The sequence below is a fragment of the Hetaerina americana genome, unplaced genomic scaffold (assembly GCF_022747635.1).
Source record: "Hetaerina americana unplaced genomic scaffold, ioHetAmer1.1.p SCAF_61, whole genome shotgun sequence".
Lineage (NCBI taxonomy): Eukaryota > Metazoa > Arthropoda > Insecta > Odonata > Calopterygidae > Hetaerina > Hetaerina americana.
Window position 1 is genome coordinate 2,569,882 of NW_027287217.1, and position 19,499 is coordinate 2,589,380.

At 39.4% G+C, this 19,499-nt stretch overlaps 1 protein-coding gene across 1 annotated transcript in view; it reads right to left on the minus strand.

Moving 5' to 3' along the window:
- Positions 1-19,499, minus strand: part of LOC139695644 (trehalose transporter 1-like protein) — a gene marked incomplete at its 5' end in the record, with an annotated part of 263,322 nt that overhangs the window by 20,633 nt on the left and 223,190 nt on the right. Inside the window, one exon of the mRNA XM_071594454.1 lies at positions 14,329-14,518. Coding sequence (XP_071450555.1) covers positions 14,329-14,518 — 190 coding nt within the window. The remainder of the gene's footprint in view (positions 1-14,328; positions 14,519-19,499) is intronic.

Here is a 19,499-nt window from a genome sequence, read left to right on the forward strand (position 1 = left end):
GATAAACCCATTGAGAATTTGATAAAAAGGGAAGAAGGAAAATTGAAATAATAAATTGGACGGGAAGTTCTGAAATAACGTACAAAACTGGTAACAAAAATCTCAAGTTCGACGGTGTTAGATAGACAGGACTCTTTTTCGGTTTGTACTTAGGACATTAGCGCTTCACAGAGTTGAAAAGCTCAAAACGGGAAATACAGATGAAACCACATTAATGATAAAAATATTAAATGTCAACAGGATCGTTGACATGCAATTTAAATGACTGAATGCCCAGATAATATTTAGCAGCATCTAAAAACCGTCATTTAAAAAAATCACGGTTTTTAGATGTTGATTTAGTTCACCTATCCCCACACAACTATTTACAGGCAAATTATTTTATCCATATCAAAAGTTACTAATCAATTCCATCTATACGAGTATGTCTCGCTTTGAGCTTTTCAAAGCTGCGAAGTCCTGACGGTTTTTGCTAAGCTATGAAACTTAGCTCTGATCAACACTAAAATAGACCGTACCTTACGAAAGGCTTTCGTTTAAGTCATGCAATACGATATTCGAGCATCGTAATTCTGCAGATATTTGCCAAAAAAATAAAGCCCGCTTCATTCCATAAAGGTAGTAAGTATGGTTATATATTATTGATGGTAATCAAGGCAGAGGTTGAAAATGTAGGGTGAGATTGTAGTGCTAAATTTCAGTTTGTAATTTTCATTTAGTCATTTTCGATAGAAATTATGCTGAATTCAATTCAATCAATGCTTCTCTCATTTCCTTGTACGTTTCTTTTTTTTAATTCCGTGTAGAACACCAAGCGAATTCATCAAAATTTAAATGATACTCCATATAAAACGTGGGCCTCAAATTTTTGTCCGATGATACTGAAAAGCGTTAAACACACCTAGTGCAGGGCAGGTAGTGTTCCTCTTCCATGCAAGTAGCCGATGCATTCACGTAGGATTGAGGAGAGCCCTTTCGCGCCACGCTCGGGCTTCTGTCCCATTGAGATGGTTGGAAGACCTGCACTTTTGAATCGCTGATTGTTTCTGACATGCTTGGTTCTCCTAATTTCATATTGCTAATATCGGGCCTCCGTTATGTATAATTTACAAACAAATTGAGCAATTAACCACATACCTGTGGATTTGAAGGTTCAACTGAATATATTTGAACTATTGCGTCCATATTGATTCCTTTTGATTTGAGCGGAGTTTGAAAATACAATATGAATTCTATTTCCAACAAATTTATGCAGAAAAAGTTCCGATGAACAGAAAACGATACGGATACATTTGAAGGATACTACATCACGTGCTGATGAAATAAACTTGGCATAAATTTCAATTAAAATCTTTTAATTTCACAACCTGCCGGGTTTCAACATAACATTGCCACCTGCTGATGGCAATATCAAATTGCCATCCGATTGTGAAATGTGAAGGTATTATTGACAATGGATGAAAACTTAATTTAATCCGAAATCCGTAATTTCCAAAGGGAGTCACCTAAGTTTGCCGATCTTATGTTCCCTTTCAGTGATAACCCTTGAAGCAATGAGTAGAATGTAAGAAGAAATATTGCATAGCACTACTTCGGTTAACCCTATAAAAAATCCATTAAATATTCTAAATTAATACGTAAAACACCATTTTCCTCTTGCATACGTATCAAAGACGTATTGTTCGAGAATACAGTAAAGCATTCAAAATCGCAAACCATACGCATTCAAAAAATCGATCCCGTACAATTTAGACCACAGTGATGAAGTCACCCGGAGTAGAAAGCCCGTGGTCAAATGAAGTTCCAAAGGTTTCGCGAACAGGAATATTATGTGTGCTTGTATCTTTAGAGGGGAATATGAAAGGGGTCACCAATGGTTGGGGGAGGAAATATAACGTCCGCACGCGCTCCAAATCTAAGAGGGAATATCGCGGCATTAAACAGCACGTATTGGTAGATTCGACCACCGGGGTAAAATAAGAGAGAAATCGTCACAGACAGATTTAAATACTAATTCTTTTCTCGAATCATTCGCAAACATAACAAAATCGAACCAAATAATCCGATAAAATTAAATAAAATTGAATATTAGATCATGATCAATTAGTCAAGCGCAACAATTCATGTACACGTATTACATGGGCATTTATATTTACGAGAGTTTTTCATATGAGCTGACATATATTGAAGTGTACTGCTGCATGTATGCCTAGTGACCTAACAATCCCCGCCACACGCCCTTGCGGCGGACTGTGGGGTATTGTGTAGATGCAGATTTAAATGGAAAGCCGTAGCTGGGCGAAGAATAAGAATACCACGTCACGTGCTCCCACAACTTTGGCCCCTGGAACTTTTAAGCTTTTATTCCCTGAACGCCTGCGTTGCGCCTCCGCAAAAACATAAACAGATTTCCCTCCATAAGCCCCACTGTGCTCTGAGTCAACAAAAGGAAGGAAGGGAATGAAAGCACGGAGCAGCACATGGCCCCAATTGATTCAGCCTCTCCCCTGTATTGAATTCCGAATGACTCAATAGTGCTGTCAATACTTGCGAAGGAGGGGGGGAATGGAAAGAAAACAGAAACGGATGCATGTTTTCCGGGAAAATCTACTCCGTATCTATTCGCGATTGCAATTTTCCCTGGTGTACCTTCATAATTTTTGGCCGATATTACACATCCAAGATAGAATGACTCTATTAAATTCGCAAACACTTACATATGGATGCTTTTACTAAATGAACTGAATATCGACTGACAAAATCAAGAAATGTATACACAAAATTCGAAACATGTTACAAGGTGAGGTTAGAATTTTTTACGAATCAATACACAAAATTAAGGGTTATTTTGCTAAAACAGTGGTCTATTATTGTATACGAGATATACCAAGTTATATTTAACCGGGTAGCTTTCTTTCGACATAGAGGCTAGAAAAACTTAAGAATATGTTTAAAATATTTCTATTAAGTAGAGCCTGAGAAATGCGAAACTTTAAAATCTTTATTTTTGATTGGATTAATAGGATTTCTTTCCTTTCTTTCCCTAAGGTTGTGCGAAGTTGCAGGAATTATTCATGTTAAAACCTGTTAATTTTTTTAAGGGTATCTTTTAGAGTATTTAAGGAGATTTTTGTTTTCTTTTCTTCTGTATTTCCTTGCGCAGTTGATAACCATAGTATTATTTTTAAATTTACTAGATCATTAATTAGTAGTAAGTTTTTTCTTAAATTGCCTCATCACTCCACTAATGGTGATGATCCTTTCTTCACAAATTTGATTCTAATAATTTTTCATTGCCTCGTGAGAAAAGTTTTCGTACCATTGTCTTTGACGCATGGTATATAACCGCAATTCTTCGCACAATGTGCATTCCCGGGGTGAATTCAACCCTGCGACACATATTATTTAGGCATTTCATTCAATGTGATACGACGAATTTAGAAGTGAACATTTTATTCCTATTAGCATTCACACTGAAGATATTCCAGTAATTGAAACTCGTTGAACGAAGAAGTGATGACCTGTGCGTAAAAATATTTCAGCAGTAGATCACCGGCTGAAATGCAAAATTTCCACCTCCTTCGAACGATCTTCTGTAAAATTTCCAGACAACGGGACACAATTTTCACCCCGGGATAAAAAGTTTCAGCGCAGCAAGCAAGCAATCGATTTCGAGCTTGGTTGATTTCTTGGTTGGAAACACCCCAGGTTGGCTGCCAACGAAACATGCGGCTTATAGGATCCTCCCTCCTTCCGCACTGCCCCGCCGATGGCACCGGCCGCTTTGGTCTAGAAGGACCCTTCAAACAAAAAGGCCTTTGCAAGCGGAAAAGGGCCTTTGAAATGGGGCAAGTGGAGCGTGAAAAGTAAACAACTCAAAAACCCCGAACCACACTACCTGAAAACTTTCCCTTTTTGATTTCTTTCTGTCTCTCCGAGAATCAATTGCACCTTTCCTTATGGAAAATACTTCGGACAAATGCTCTCCGAAGGGCTCAGCTTTGCGGAGGTATTAAGTTGAGGAAAAACGAGAGGATAAATCATCGTGATTCCTTCACTTGAAGCCTTGAAAGATGTCTACTCTATATAGGACCATCTTAGGGCGGTCTCGTATCTTACCAGTTCTCAAGTGACCGCCCTTCGAGTGGTAGTAATCCACAACACCCTCCCATTAGTCAAAACTCACCGAATGAGCTACGCTTCATAGACTTGGCATTAAGTACGATCACAAGGAGAAACTAACAGGAAGTACGATCACAAGGAGAAACTAACAGGAAGTATAATTTTGAAAAGATTTTCAGTTTTATGGGGTCCATCTGAACTCCGTTGTTCCATTTTAAATGATTAAAAAATACTGTGGGGCTGATAAGATTCAAACATTCGTTTACCCCTCGCCCTTCGCGTAATCACATACACAAAAGACACGAATTAATATGAATCTTCCTTTAATATGCGTCTTCCACAATGTTTTCATGATTGATGGCCTAACATACTGCATGCCCTCGCGGTGGCTCGCGGTGTACTGTGTAGAAGTAGATAGGTCCATGAATGGGGAATTTTCCTCTGCAAATGAAACATTACTTTCACCCTAGGCAGGATAATAAGTTGGGAAAACTTTCATATCATAAAAAAAAATCTCGACGCACTACCTTTTTTCCTTCCCTTGACAAACGAAAATAATTAATATGGCAAGATTCCATTATTAAGGTCATCGGATATTAAAGCCTGAATGAATGGGCCCTAAAAATGACAGAGATATACATGCGGGACTGATTAAGATATATGCAATCTCATTCACACCTTCCTATTAGACGTACACAGCATTATAGAGCGTGCCATCGGTAACAATAAGTGAAAAATATAGAGTTGGTTTTTCGATGTTAAAGGTAGATAAAATCCACGTAAAAGCTAAATAAATTTAAGAAAATGCAATATTACTACATTTAGTTAATCTAGTAACATATAATTTATCAAAAACTGGGAAATGAGAAAATTAAGATAATTTTATAACCATTAAAAGGCTATGAATTAGCAAATTACAAGGACTTGTTAATAAACAATAGGGCTTTTGTGTTGATTCCTATAACTACTTCTTAAGTCTGTCTCTGATGTTTTCAATCAAATCTGACTTATTAACTGTGTATGAGTGCCGTAAATTCAGATTGAAGGATTACAACGAAAAATCTTAGGCAATACATGTTCTTTAGAAATAATTTAAACCAGTCAACATTATCTTATTTCAGCAAAACTATTTTCACTGGCTAGTACTCATTTAGAATATCCTCTGACAATATGGGCTCTAGATGAAGTTCGATAGGTTGCCGAATTAGATCGCGGGCAACGTAAAGGAGCTAGATATATAAAACGTTCTCATGATAAACTTAGCATCGTATCTAGATTTAGAGAGGATCTAGTTTGAGATTCGCTCATGGAGCGGACGTTAAATCAAAGATTAAATCTGTTGCATCAATTGGAAACAGATCTCTAAAGGGATGATGTTGAAAATGTATTATTAGCCTAATCGTACTACGGTAAGAGAGATGATGGAAATAAGATTAGCGAGGTAAATTGTAGAACAGGCAGATTTAAGTTGTTATTTTTCCCACGAACGATGAAGGATCAAAATAACTTGAAAAACTTATTTTTTTAGATTTTCATTCTAAGAAGTATGTTGTCATTATTTCCTCTAGCCTTTGTTTATTGTCTTTTGTGTCACTAACAGCTCCTCTCTTATGCGTATAAAAGCACATGAAACTTAGATACCAATACTAAATGTACCTAAAGTTATCACGAATGCAATATTTGAATTATTTAATTTGCATTTGTAACACCATGATTTCTGGCGATATAGTCCTAGTGTTGAATCACCCCCTGCCACACACCCTAGTGGTGGCTTGCAGGGTGTCATGCAGATGTGTTCCTACGTTTTAGGAAAACTATTTTCCAGGCAGCCACGTAGGTCCATTCGTTGTGAAAATTTAAGGATTGGAATTGATAATTCGTTCGTCATGGAGATTTTCAGAACAAACGGAATTTTTTCCAAACATTTTCGGAGAACATAGGAAAGAATTTTTCAAGCTTCGTTCGTGAACATCCAATTAGGCGACAGTGTCTGAACCCTGGCCATATTAAAATAATATCTCAACTGGATTTGGTAACTGATATACATATTCTCATCTACTGCAAATTTAACAGGAGTAAACAAAAAATCTCCGCATCAAACCGTCGCGGCATGTCGTTCGCAATCAAAAATATTATTCTGAACGCTCTTCGGTCATTTCGACGGGAGAAAAATAGACAGTGAACTAACTCACGTTGGATTACAATTGAAAGGATTACTGCCAGCGATGGATATGCATGTCCATAATGGTTTCGCCCGCTGAGCTGAAGGGTTTTTGAATGGTTAATTACGTTCCCGAGATTGATTTTGATGGCGCCCCGAATATGAGATATCCATAGGACATGCATCGGCATGTGGCTTCGACGCACCACTAGTCAAAATTGGGAAACTGTACTTCGAGGAACTCACGGCTTCTTCGAAGTTCTCGGAGAGCTCAGTGAAAATACACAACGGTGTACACAACACGCCACACAGACCCGGAAAGTTGGAAAACGTTCCACGAACTTCATTAATCGATGGACTGCCGCACGCTGTACTTCCTCGAAAGCCTCTCGAGGAAGATTGGAAAGGAGAGAGAGGAAGAGAGAAAGGGGGGGCTCGTGGTGGAGACGAGAACCCCTAGAGGGTCTTTTTATAGACCTTCGGCTCGAGACCCATACACTGCGGAGACATTTATGCTTTTGTCGCGAGTCGATGGGTGCTTCGCGAACGACTCGAAGTGCGATTCTGTCTGAAAAGTTTTCGGCAGAGAACTGTGCGATCGAGAGGGGCAGGACCAGTAGAGGGGTTAAGGGAAGGACAGGAAAGGAAAGGGAGGTGCGAGCCCGGATCAAAAGGAGGAAACGAACCAGTGTATGTGTGGATCGGGACACCGCTGAAAAATTCCGTCACGGCCGCGATTTTAACCCAATATAAATATAGTCTGTCAATTCGTTTGCTATATTGCGAGGGACTTTTCGGTGAATGTGGTCAAGTACAACCTCATGCGCAAGTACTTACATTAGCCACCATATCAATATTTTGCAAAAAACAGGGCGAACACTCACGAAGTTAATTTTCGATTGGTCAAGTGAATTATTTGCCACGATTACTACTGGGCCCCGTACGACTTATCTTTCAGATGCAATCAAAATCTGATACAGAGGCATCCCTTTATAACCCAACTTCTCCAGTCTCGGTTTGGCGGAGGTATGGTTTCCACTGCACTGACCACGCTAAACGACCTTCTTCTCTGAAGGATTTCGTTCTGGCACCAAAGTCTCGCATCGTCCAATGCGTCAAGAGGTTTTCTCTTAGATACCGTTATGCATGTACCTGTAGTTATAACGATTCACCTTATGTGAATTAATTTACCTATATGTTGTAGATAAAATTTAAGATTATTTTAATCTTAATTTTTGGCGCTAGATGCCTGGTGTTGAATAATCCCTCGCCACACACCCTAATGGTGGCTTGCGGGGTAACATGTACGTAGATGCAGATGAGGAGACCGCGGCTCGCGTTGAATAGTTGGCTGCCCCTGGCAGATTCGACGGATGAACATACGAGCCGAGTACAATTAGAGTGCACATCCTCCCGCGACAGTGGGCGCTCAAATGATCGGCAAACAATGATCACCTAGGCGAACTCCCTCGGCCGATGTGACCGCTGACCCAAATCGGAAAGCACCGTGAAAAGAAGGAAACTATTTTCCAAAACGTTTATTCTGGAACAAGGGAAAACTTGACCCAGTTGAGAGTGAAATAGGCCATACAATCTCTTGAGACTGTTTTAACCCACGTGTGCTTCGAGTATTTTTCACGAGTTTGATTTTGGGTAGGATTAGCAATTCTTTTTTCATTAGGTAATCCCACTAATGCGGTAATATCTCGGTAGGAGCATAGCACCGTGAATAACAGCATTATATCTACGTAAATCCTAGCCAAGATGCAAATTCATTCCCTCCTCATAGGCGTAACTTTTTTAATGAATACAGAAATCTCGTTATGGATTATCTATCGAGCGGGTGGAGAGTGAATTCATTTGAATTTGAGAGACTGTTCTCAATTTATGAGAGGAAAGAAATTCATGACTGGGATTCAGAGCGGATGGTGGAATGAATCTAATATTAATTACTAAATGTTTAAATGGATTTACCTTAGACGACGGAGGAAGTAATAGTGAGTGTTTTACGTGCATGTGAACACGCGATTGGCGTATTTCAAGGCCCTCAATGGAACGGTGAAGAAAACAAGTGTAGGAAATGTTACAGCAGAGGAGTGAGGAAAGATTTAGCGTATCAAATACGGATGCAGAGAAAATAAACGTGAGTTAGACTATAACATAGCATCGTGTATCACAAAATTATATCTACTTAAATCCTAGCCCAGATGCATCTTTATCCCTTCCTTGTTGAATTGCTAGACTGGAACAATTTTAGAGGGTCGCGTCACGAATTCACGATGCCGCGTTCCATGGAGAAATGATATGCGATCAAATTGCGTGCTAAGCAAAATGGGGTTTGGAGAATATCACCATGGATGGTTAAGGATGCTTACGGAGTTGAAGCAATGTCCCAAGAAAAGATTTTCCGCTAGCACAATATGTTTCGGGAGGGTAAAGAGGAGGTTGAGATGACGAATGCCCGTCAGCGGCACAGTGTGACGATAATTTGCAAACAGTAAGAGACAGGCTCAGTTCCGATCGACGCTTAAGAGTCAGAATGTTAGCAGAAGAGTGCAATATTCCGAAAATCACAGAGCATCGCATTCTAACAGATTCTTTTAGATAACTTGGTCACGCGTAACATTTGTTCGCAAGAATAAAAAGGAGCTTTAAAAACAACCATTTTAGAGCGCTGGATGACGTCAAAGAGGCCGTGACGAGGTGCCCGATCGAGGTTTCCGTCAACGCTTTCCAAAAAGCGTACCGCGAATGGTAGAGCCACTGGCACCTGTACCTAAATGCACAAGGGTGCAATTTTGAAGAAATTTAGTAATTTATTCTTTGATCTGCAATAAATTATTTCTCCCCGATTTATTTTTGAGACAGACCCTTAGTTTTTCCCTTGGTCTTCCTCGTGTTGCCTACCCTTCTATTATGTTTCTAACAAATCCATATGGTCCTTCTCTTCCTTTCCGAACTCCACCTCACCTTTTAGCCCTTTCATCCACGCTTCTATACACTTATCCATTTCTCATTTAATCCATTCATTTGATCTTTAGCATACGTCAGCACTGCCAGATTTCAAAGGATTTCAAACACTTCTCCGGTCCGCTTTACCCATGGTGCATTACTCCGAATTATTTAATCATACACATGAATTATTTCATTATTCTTGGCTTATAAGTTTATCTTCTTCGGTCATTATAGTTGTATCTTCACGTCTTTTCAAGCGTTCAAATATATTCAATTAAATTTCTCGTCTAGCTCTTCAATTTGAACTCTCCAAAGTTGCGTTTAACATATTATGTATGCAATAATAATTATTTTTACTCACAGGATATTTTCGTTTTTAGGGTAAAAAGGGAATACCATACCCAAGTGAATAAAATGAATATCCCTGTAAAGACATCATTAAATTAAAAAGAACGCTGAGGTAATGCCGGCAATAAAAACTTACCTGGACCAAGGGTTAGAACATTGGGCTGAAGACAGGAAGCTCAAGATCAAATCCGATTAAGCATGGATAGCTATATCCAATCTGTGTGGGAAATAGCCTCCCTCATCCTATTGATGGATTCCGGATGCTGGGGGTACGAAGTTATTTCTAGCTACACCTATGAAACCAACATCACGGTTGATAAGTCGTTTTTAAACAATATTTTTTGGATTGATTTTACACATGTACTTAAAAGTCCAGTTTTTCGGCTTTTCACAACAATTTGAAAATAAATCATTTATTTTCAAATTTTTGTGAAACTTTATTACAGTATGTATTATTCATTATGTTATTAAATGTATCATTATTAGTTGCCAAAATGAAAGTGGTAGCGCTAATTTTTTTGCACACCGCATGCACCGAAACGGGGGGGAGTGGGTAAAGCTTGGGGATTCTAACTAAATTCTTTGCAGTGCAAATGATTGAGTTATTTAAAAAACGTATTTTTCTAAGAAACACCTTGACCTGAGAATAAAAAGCCTGCAGCCCCTTCGTTTCGTGAAAAGGGAGGACTAATTCCGTATAAATGCGTAACATTTCCATTCCATCACCTCAGGACTGCGTTGATTCTTTTGTGCCACCAGGGACGAGTTTTTCTGCAACATGGTTTTCCTTAATGAGTTGCGTTAGGCTCATTTCACTTAGCGTCACCAACTATTTGTTGATGAAAGACTTCATTACTTGATCATTTGTTTCCCGCTTTCCGTGTACCGCGTACGGTGCGCCACAACGAGTACGGGCATCGCGAGAACTGTCAAGCATTTCGCAGGGTCGATGTCGTGCCACCATCCAATTTCGAGCGATTTAAAAAGAACTGCTTGAATAAGAAATTGGTTAGACCAGGCCCTCATTAATCTCCGACGGATTTGGTCGAAGGCGTCATGAATTAAATTGGAAAATGGGCATTTTCCCTAATGCAATTTTCTTTCCGTTGAGTCCGCGGGTGAGGAACGAAGAGTGTCGAATTTCTCCAAGAGCGGCGCCACTGTTTGGATTTTGCATCGCATTCTCCAAACTTCTCATCCAACCAGCCGCGCATAAATCAAATTTATATTCAGGGCGCGTGATGGGATATCTTGTAATATCCATGTAAATCAATCGAAAAGAAAGTTCCAAGTGGTATCTCCAAAATCAGTCAGGCAGCAAATCTAAAAAAAATATTTCCACAAGAGTGATATTGTGCAGAATCTCGCATATTAAAATAACCACATATAACACACATACGAATTGATAAAATCAGATGAAGAGAGTGGTAATCATGAGTATAAGTGCAATAAGGGCGTCGGAATATAATGAAGAAGTTTTAATGGGAAATTGGTGGAGGCAGTTGGAAAAAATGGAGGGAGGATACGTTGAAAGGTGGACACAGAATTTTGAACCTTTTTCAATTATTACGCTAGAAATGAAAGGGAAAATATTTTTTTGTCAGCTTCCGTGAAATCATTTAACCCGAAAAAGAAAATATATTCGAAGAAAATGACCAATTTAACACATAGAAACGGTCCGCATGTAATTGAATTTGAACAAAATAACCATTGAATTGCAATGGATAACATGCTGCTGCATTTCTAAATTAAACCCCGCCCTGGAAACATTTATAACATATTTACATCTATATTTTTCTCTCTATCTCCACCTATCGGTTGTACAATTGTATTCATCCAAAATTTCACGCTAAAGAAGGGCACAAAGATTAGCACAGATGAATTATTTTTGGCAAGTATTTTCAAATGCATGAAATTTCTTCGTGGCATAGAATTATTCTGTGTTACTGTCCAAATTTTGGAAACGCTTTACATGAGTAATTGCTTTCGAGAGTTAAGGCACTAAATATGAAAAAAACTTTTTGCGAAAAATATCCTAAGGATTATATTTTTAGAGTCATGATGTTTATCAAAACATCATGCAATGCAAAAATGATCCACATTTTTTAGAGAACGTTGTTTCGGGTGACGAGACGTGGATCTTTGAGTACGACCCGGAGTCGAAGAGACATAGTGCGGAGTGGCACACCCCATCATCACCCCGTCAAAAGAAAGCTCGCATGAGTAAATCTCGGATCAAGGCGATGCTCATTGTCTTTTTTGACAAAAGGGGAGTCGTCCACTACGAATTTGTACCTGAACGACAAACTGTAAATGCTGCATTTTACGTCCAAGTGCTCGACAGGCTTCGAAAACGAGTCGCCCGCGTCCGGCCAGCGATCAAAAACATCTGGCGGCTGCATCACGACAATGCGCCGTCTCACACCGCGCTTGTCGTGTCGGACTTCTTGGCCAAGCACGGCGTGGCAACGCTGCCGCACCCGCCCTACAGCCCGGACTTGGCACCACCGGACTTCTTTCTGTTCCCGAAGATAAAGAGGAGTTTGAAAGGAACCCGATACGGGACTTTGGACGCCGTCAAAGAGGCCGTGACGACGTGTCTTCGAGAGGTTCCCGATGATGCCTTCGCGGGAGCGTTCCAGGAATGGGAACGCCGCTGGAACAAGTGTATCGACTCACAAGGGTCCTATTTTGAGGAATATTAGCTTAAGATATGTATAAGTGTAATAAATTTTTTTTCCTGAGCTCAGTACACTTATTTTCCGGACGAACCCTGTATTTGCGTAGGCGATCTAATTAATCGATTTCTGTAGGCGGGGCAAACTGCTAAAAAAACAGTGCCAACACAAGGGGGAGGGAGCACCGAGAGAGGCAAGAGAGGTGGAGAAGAGAGGGTAGGGGGAAGGGAGCGGCCGGACACTCGCCTCATCGCGCTAAGACACCTCCCCATTTGCTGACCTAATGGTACACTGAGTGCGAGTGAGTGAGAGCGTGAGTCGTGGCGTGGGACAGAAGGAAGAGGTCCAGTGGGAGTGGACCAGGGTGTTGAGAACTATCCTTCTGTCCTTGCTCACACGCCCGTGAAACTCACCGGGAGGCTGGGAGAAAATGTTGAACTTGCCAGTGTGTCGAAGAGTGTGAGAGGGGGGAAGTGTAAGCGTGGGAAGGGCTGCCAGGTACCTAGGAAATTTTAGAATTGTAGACAGAGGGAGCTATAATGACCTCATAGTAAATTGGCACATTAGGCAGCCAGGATAAAATGAGATCAGTAGTTTACCATTGCAGAGATATTCAAATGCTCATTATTCCCTCGCATGACAAAATCGATCCAAATATCCGGAAAAAATTAAATTAATTTGAATATCAGAATTTGCCAATATTATTGCATCATGTATACAAGTATGTACGATCGCGAAAGTTTTATATTAGCATATATATATGGAAATGTTTTTATGGGCTAATATTTCCACATGTATTCCGCCCGTCAAATTCCCTCGCGGCGAATTTCGTGGTATTGTGGAGATATAGATGCAGTACCTTTCACTTGAGATCTATCCACCGAATGAAAAAAATCCGGTATAGAAACCGGAATACGTCCGCCATATCAACTTATTGTACGCGTGGCATCATACACCAAAAGATGGAGAAAAAAGGGGCGAACTTCTACGAGAAGGAATATATGTCAAAATGAAGAAGTTTCAGAGTCGTTACACGTGTAAAACAGACGTGGAATACTTAAAGAGGTCAAAATTATTTGGGAACTACCCGAACCGTAACCAATTCTTTTCCTTTTTCCGTCGGTTTAAGCCCAGAGAGTTCAAATATTTTGAAAGTATGTCAGTTCCGCATGCTGTAGTTTAATTTAATTGTCCTATTACAAACTTTTCATTATTATTCATTACTTTTCATCACCACCCCCCCAACCAGTTAGTGAGCAGGGGAAAGTTTTCACCTCTAGAATATTTTTGCATTTCAAAGCCGTTATAGGTAGAATTTTTCCTAACAAGAGTGAAATGATACAAATTGAATTACAGTATTTGCAGCATGTCACAATTCCGCAAAGGGTGATTCGTCGCGTTTCCTTACCCCGATGACACACGGCTGGTGGAAGCGAATCCGCGGAACACAAACCAAAGAAAGGAAAGCCGTTTATGTTCCTTTCGATGGAAAGATGAATTCCCAACTCCTTGACGACCTTTTCGTTGTGTTCCCACGGCCCATCACTGGGGTTTCACGTCAAAAAAAATCTTACGGCCCACATGAACGAGCCACCGCGGTCGACGCGGACGTATTTCCGCGACCAACCACGCAAAGGGTGACGAGGGCGGATGGACTCCCGACAGAAAAATAATAAAAATAAAAAGAACGAGTCCGTTTCTTCGCTTCGATTTTCGGGCACCCTGTTGGTGTCACACAAGCAAGCAGAGAACCCAGGACGTCCGTTTAGGAAAACACGCCCACACACAAACACATTCAGACGGTCACACCCGTTTTTCCACTCATCCATCCCTCCCTCGGACTCGCCGAAAGAAAAAGAGGTTAGGGAAACGTGCAGGCGCGCTTGTGTTCGTGAGAGAAGTCCCGCGCCGCGCCGAAATGGCCACTGTCCCATCTCCCTTCCACCGAGATCTTCTACCGAACGCCCACCGCCAAAGGATGGGTGTGAGGGGGATTCAGGGGAGGGGGAGGAGAGGGAAAAAGTGTCGCCGGCCTTTTGTTTGACCCCCTCTGTTTAAAGTCACCTGCTTTGCTTCCCACGCTTCCTTTCCATTGGTCGTCCGAGCACAGGTCCCACACGTGCGGCGGCCCCACTCCGCTCCTGCCCGGCAAGCAAGACGATTGATCCTGCAGCGACGCTAGCGCCGGGGAGCTGTAGCCCTTGCCCAAGCCGGCAGAGAATGGTCCCAGAGACACCGCCAAAGCAGCCAGAACCTATTCAAAGGACAAAGGAGAAATTGTTAGCTTCGTCTTGGAACGAAAACTAACAACAAGGAAGGGAGGCGAGAAAAATAAAATAACTCACTCTCCCAGACAGCATCACAGCTCAATTGACATTTAACGTTTCATCTGCATCTACAAAATTCCCCGAGATCCCCGCGAGTGTCACGGGGGTTGTTATAGCATCAAATTTTCAGTCACTTAAATATGAATAATTTACTTTAATTAGTTACCTTAATATAAACATAAATAAACACAAGTATAAGCACACACATACACAACTATCTAATGCTCTTAGTAATTTTTACATTTTGCTCTTTCAAATTACAAGAAACTGCGAGAGATGCCGCAACAGTAACTTTTAACGGAGTCATCCGCTAATGTGCATTTCAGTGCAACAATTTCGGAGTGTACAAATCATTCGCCTTGACTGGGATAGGGCTCGAGCGGTTTCGTATCCCGGTCAAGGCGAATGATCTTTATACTCTGAAATTGTTGCATTGATTTGCTCTTTTAGGCTAGAATTAGGAGTTGTCTCTGATTTTGTAATGATTGCGTATCATGAGAGGAAAAAATGAACGCTTGAATCTGCCAGTGATGGTAAACTACTGATCTCATTTCACCCTTGCTGTCTGATGTGCCACTTAATTGTACTCGTAAGGTCATAATAGCCCCCTCAGTGTCACTAATAAACTCGCTTGTTGTGTACCTCTTGGATAGTTTTTGTCTTTCCTGCTCTCTTCGTGAATCAAGGGGCTATCATCCTAATTCCTACAGCATGCCCGACAAGCCTACTTTTCAACAAACCTATTGAGTTTTCACTAACCTTTATCCAAATCCTTAATTAACGTTTTCTACCAAGTACTTCACGCGTATTTCAACAAAAAAGCATCTCCCTTTTACTCACTTTCGCACAAAGTAAGATTCTACAGGAAGTTTCATTCATTTTGGGCGGCGAGGAAATCACCAATTCCGATTATGATATTTCAAAAAAACGTAAATATATCAATGTTTTCGTTTCCTTTATAGATTATCTATTAACCAACACAATGCATTTTTGCGCGTATATGAGTCGCTTCCTTTGACTTTAACAATCTTAATTGGAATACTTAGTAAAGATTTAGCAGAAGGAAATAATTATTTTTAAGATTTGATTAATTAAAAAGTTGTCAAACATGATTTTTTAGGTGTGATATGAAAATTCTTCATTTCTTAAATTCCGCGAAACAACTTTAATATTTTTTTACGAACTTCATTTTAAAAATAAAGTCTTAATTTACTAATAAAGGAAAAGTGAACTATTTTTTTTATTTTTAGGACATATTATTAACTCATTTGTAAAAAAAACACCTTGAGTTTAAATACACAGCTTAAAAAGTGTAAATAAAGGAAACCGATCGATACTTTTGATTTGAAACTTTGATTACTTCCTTGATTCAATGCTATATAGCAACTATGAAATTCTCGGTGGGTTACAGTTAAGTTTAATATATGTGGTGTATTCTTTTCCATAGTTTGGCTAGTTATCAACGAATAAAAATTTTTTTTGGTGTGTTTTCTTTGCGTATTATATTTCAGCAGACAAGCTGCCGAATCATCTTCCGCAGCGGACAGACGGTCAATTAAAGAACGCATAAGGGGGATTGGACTTTGGAAAAGATATGCTAATTAATCACCAAATAAGCAAAGTACTGCATGAGAAACAAATCCTAAGTCCAATTATAATATTTTTTTGCGGTATACTGTCAGTTAAATTACATTTCAGTGCTCATTCAAGTTTTATAAAAGACTATTTAAATAATTCAACAAATGCATTTAAAAATTTAAAAAAGTTCATTTTCCCGTCTCTAAAATTTTTTGTATTAATAAATATAAAAATGACATTGAAAGTTAAAATATACCGGCAGCGTTGAGAAATAATGATATTCTAAAAACTTGGTTATCCACGGCATTTAAATCTAGTATACGAGGAACTGCACGACACTACGGGAGTAAATGGCAGTGGTTTATTAAATACGTACCCGTTTTTGAATTCCATGATTTTTTCGCTACACTATTTCCAGTTATGCTCTCCAATAACGATTTTTTCCCCAACAACCGTTATTTTATTGTATTCGCGGATTTTAAGAGAAAAGAAAGAGTTACCAAAAGATAATAGAGGAGTCCATTATGGAGCATATTTTAATTACTTTGTTAGGGTGGTTTAATCTTCCGTTTTAAGGTGAGAACTATTTCCTCGGTCCTGTGGGTCCCGCGTCTTTCGGAAAGGCACCCTCGCCTGCTCTCTGAATGTTAGCAAAGAAATCTCACCCTACTGTCTTCTGTCCACCCGACACTTTTTCACAACAATATTTTTCAAATCTGGTACCCACACTTTTTGTAAAAATTATTTAATATTTGTCAATTGACGCTTTTTCCTATAGATTGGAGCAGAACAACCCTTTAGGATCCATCATTAGAATTAGGGAGATTCTTTAGGGAGGGTCAACGTAAAGTTAAAGAACATCCCGGATTCTTCGAATTAGTGACCATATATTTATGGTTTACAGTAAGATATCGAACTATTATTTCAGGGAAAAAAGAAAGTATGACCAAAAATAAAGCAAATTTATTTCTTAAAATACATAGGTTTTTGAGCTATTATTTATTGATATTTGATTGATATTTGGGTATAGTATTTCTATCCATACGATTAAATGATTGCTGGAGGCTTTGTATTCAGTCCGATCGATTTGCGAGTGATGATTTTTTTATCCGGGGACGTACAGTTACAGGTTCTGAAAGTTCAAAAAATGACTGCAGCATCCTTTAGGATAATGGACTGACTGTATCTATCCAGAATTTGAATTATATAGATTTTATGGGCTATCAGATTTGTTTCAATGGAACAGAGGGCATTGGGCCTGTATGTTGTAATAAATAGTTGCATCAATTTAATTAGATAGATAAATAAGAACATAAAGAGGCATCAGGGTACATGTAAATGGATGAAAATGTGTAAAATAACCGGCTGTTGCCCATTGAAATAACATGGGATTCCAACACACGCTTTGAAATTATGAATGTCTTAAAAAAGTTGTAATTCACATATTGATATACTAAGCACACCAAAAGCGTTTAAAAATACAATAACAAAACATACGTTCAAGGACGTAGAATTTGAAGAGTCAACCTGGCTGTTAATGTTAGCTGCTATTTATATGCTCACCAACATTGGACTTTACTCATCAGCAACCTGACTATAGATATGTTGATGAGTTTTACAAGGTATTTCTAATTTTTTCCATAGCTAACAAAATTGAAATTCAGGTACTGATATTATATTAAAACAAATAATGCTTCGGTTCTCGGAACAATGAAAACGAAATTACAATGGCTTTATTATACGAAGGTGACTTAAAAAAAAACAAAAAAAATGTCACTCACTTTTTAGGAAAAAAACATTAAAATATTTATTAGAACAATACCTACGGACAAATAGTGGCGTGCTAACCTATTACGTAGAGTATTTGACTCTCGCATAAGAGGTCCAGAATAATACTGGGTGATGTATTTGAAACCCCATTGCTAATTACCCTGTTCTAGCTACCGGAATTTTTCGGGTAAGAGAATGATGGCACAGGGTAAGGTACTGCCCTCTTCTCTATGCACATATTTCACACTTCCTAACAAAACCAAACCTCATAGACAGATAGATACCCTCATGGTAATTACGGTGACTACAACGTTAGAAAACAAAGAAACCATGCAGGTCAATGCGCATATTGTGTCACAAATTGCTAATTTATAATGTTTAATGTACATACTTGACTGCATCAAAATATTTCAATCATAGAAAAATGTTCTAACGTTAGTTAACATAGTCATGAGAAAAATTCTTCGTTATTTCACACTAAATATATTCTCTAGAATAACGAAGTGGATCAGATTTCATTCATCATACAACAAATTGATACGAATCCGCCGCATTTTATGCTATAACTATAAAATTATGATGAAACATGGTAGTGCAGAGGTAGAGCGTTGTACTACCAACAAGTTGGAAGGCCAGGGTTCTATTCCCTGGCACACCTCTTGGTACCCTCAGCTGCCTCCGATCTAAACGTAATTTTGCGGGTACCAGAACTTCCAGGGAAACCATAGGCGGCACAAGGAAGGGATCTGGCCCCATGTGATGATGTGTGAGTTTCACAAGCCGTTGGGCTTAGTATTGGATAAAATCCACCATCACCTATCAAACCGACCTTCGGGTTGATAATTGTGTTAACGTTTTTTTTTAGCATAACATGAGGCCGCTTGAATTTAACGCATGCCGATCACATTAAGAGGTATGCATTGTCGCATCCAACACAAACCATCCATCAGCACCACCTTTAGGTGACCTAATCATCAACGAGTATATTTTACTCATTTTCGGAATATCGAACTATGCATTCTCGTCCAACTCGTGGCCTTCAATGTGTAAGCTAAATCAGCGATGTATGACAACTATTTTGCGTGTATTGCAGGCTATGCACAGATCCCAAAACCTCAGGGTCAATAATGATCATCTAGGATGGGAATACAATATTAGAAGCCAGAGAAGCATTGAAGCATTATGTGGGAGTGACTTTCACGATGGTGATAAGTTCTTGGCTCAGAAAAGGCTCTGTAACATGTATTGCAGAATGATAATGCACAAATTACAGCGCACCCATTTTATCACGTCAAAATATCGACTGAACAAACCGAAATGGTAAATATCGCAACAGTTCCTGTTCCGCATTCGTCCAAAATGGTGTAGATTCATTCTAGCGCCGTTCTTCTGGCTGGATTCATGATCGCTTATAATTACAACATAGTTTCATCTTCCTTCTGGGGATAGACAAAACCTTTTGCTGAAATGAACTAGCGTAGAGCTGCAGCTTTGCGCACAAGATTCTTTTTGTCTCGCATCGGGCGTTAAATAGGAATTCCCCCCCCCCACCCAAGGGAA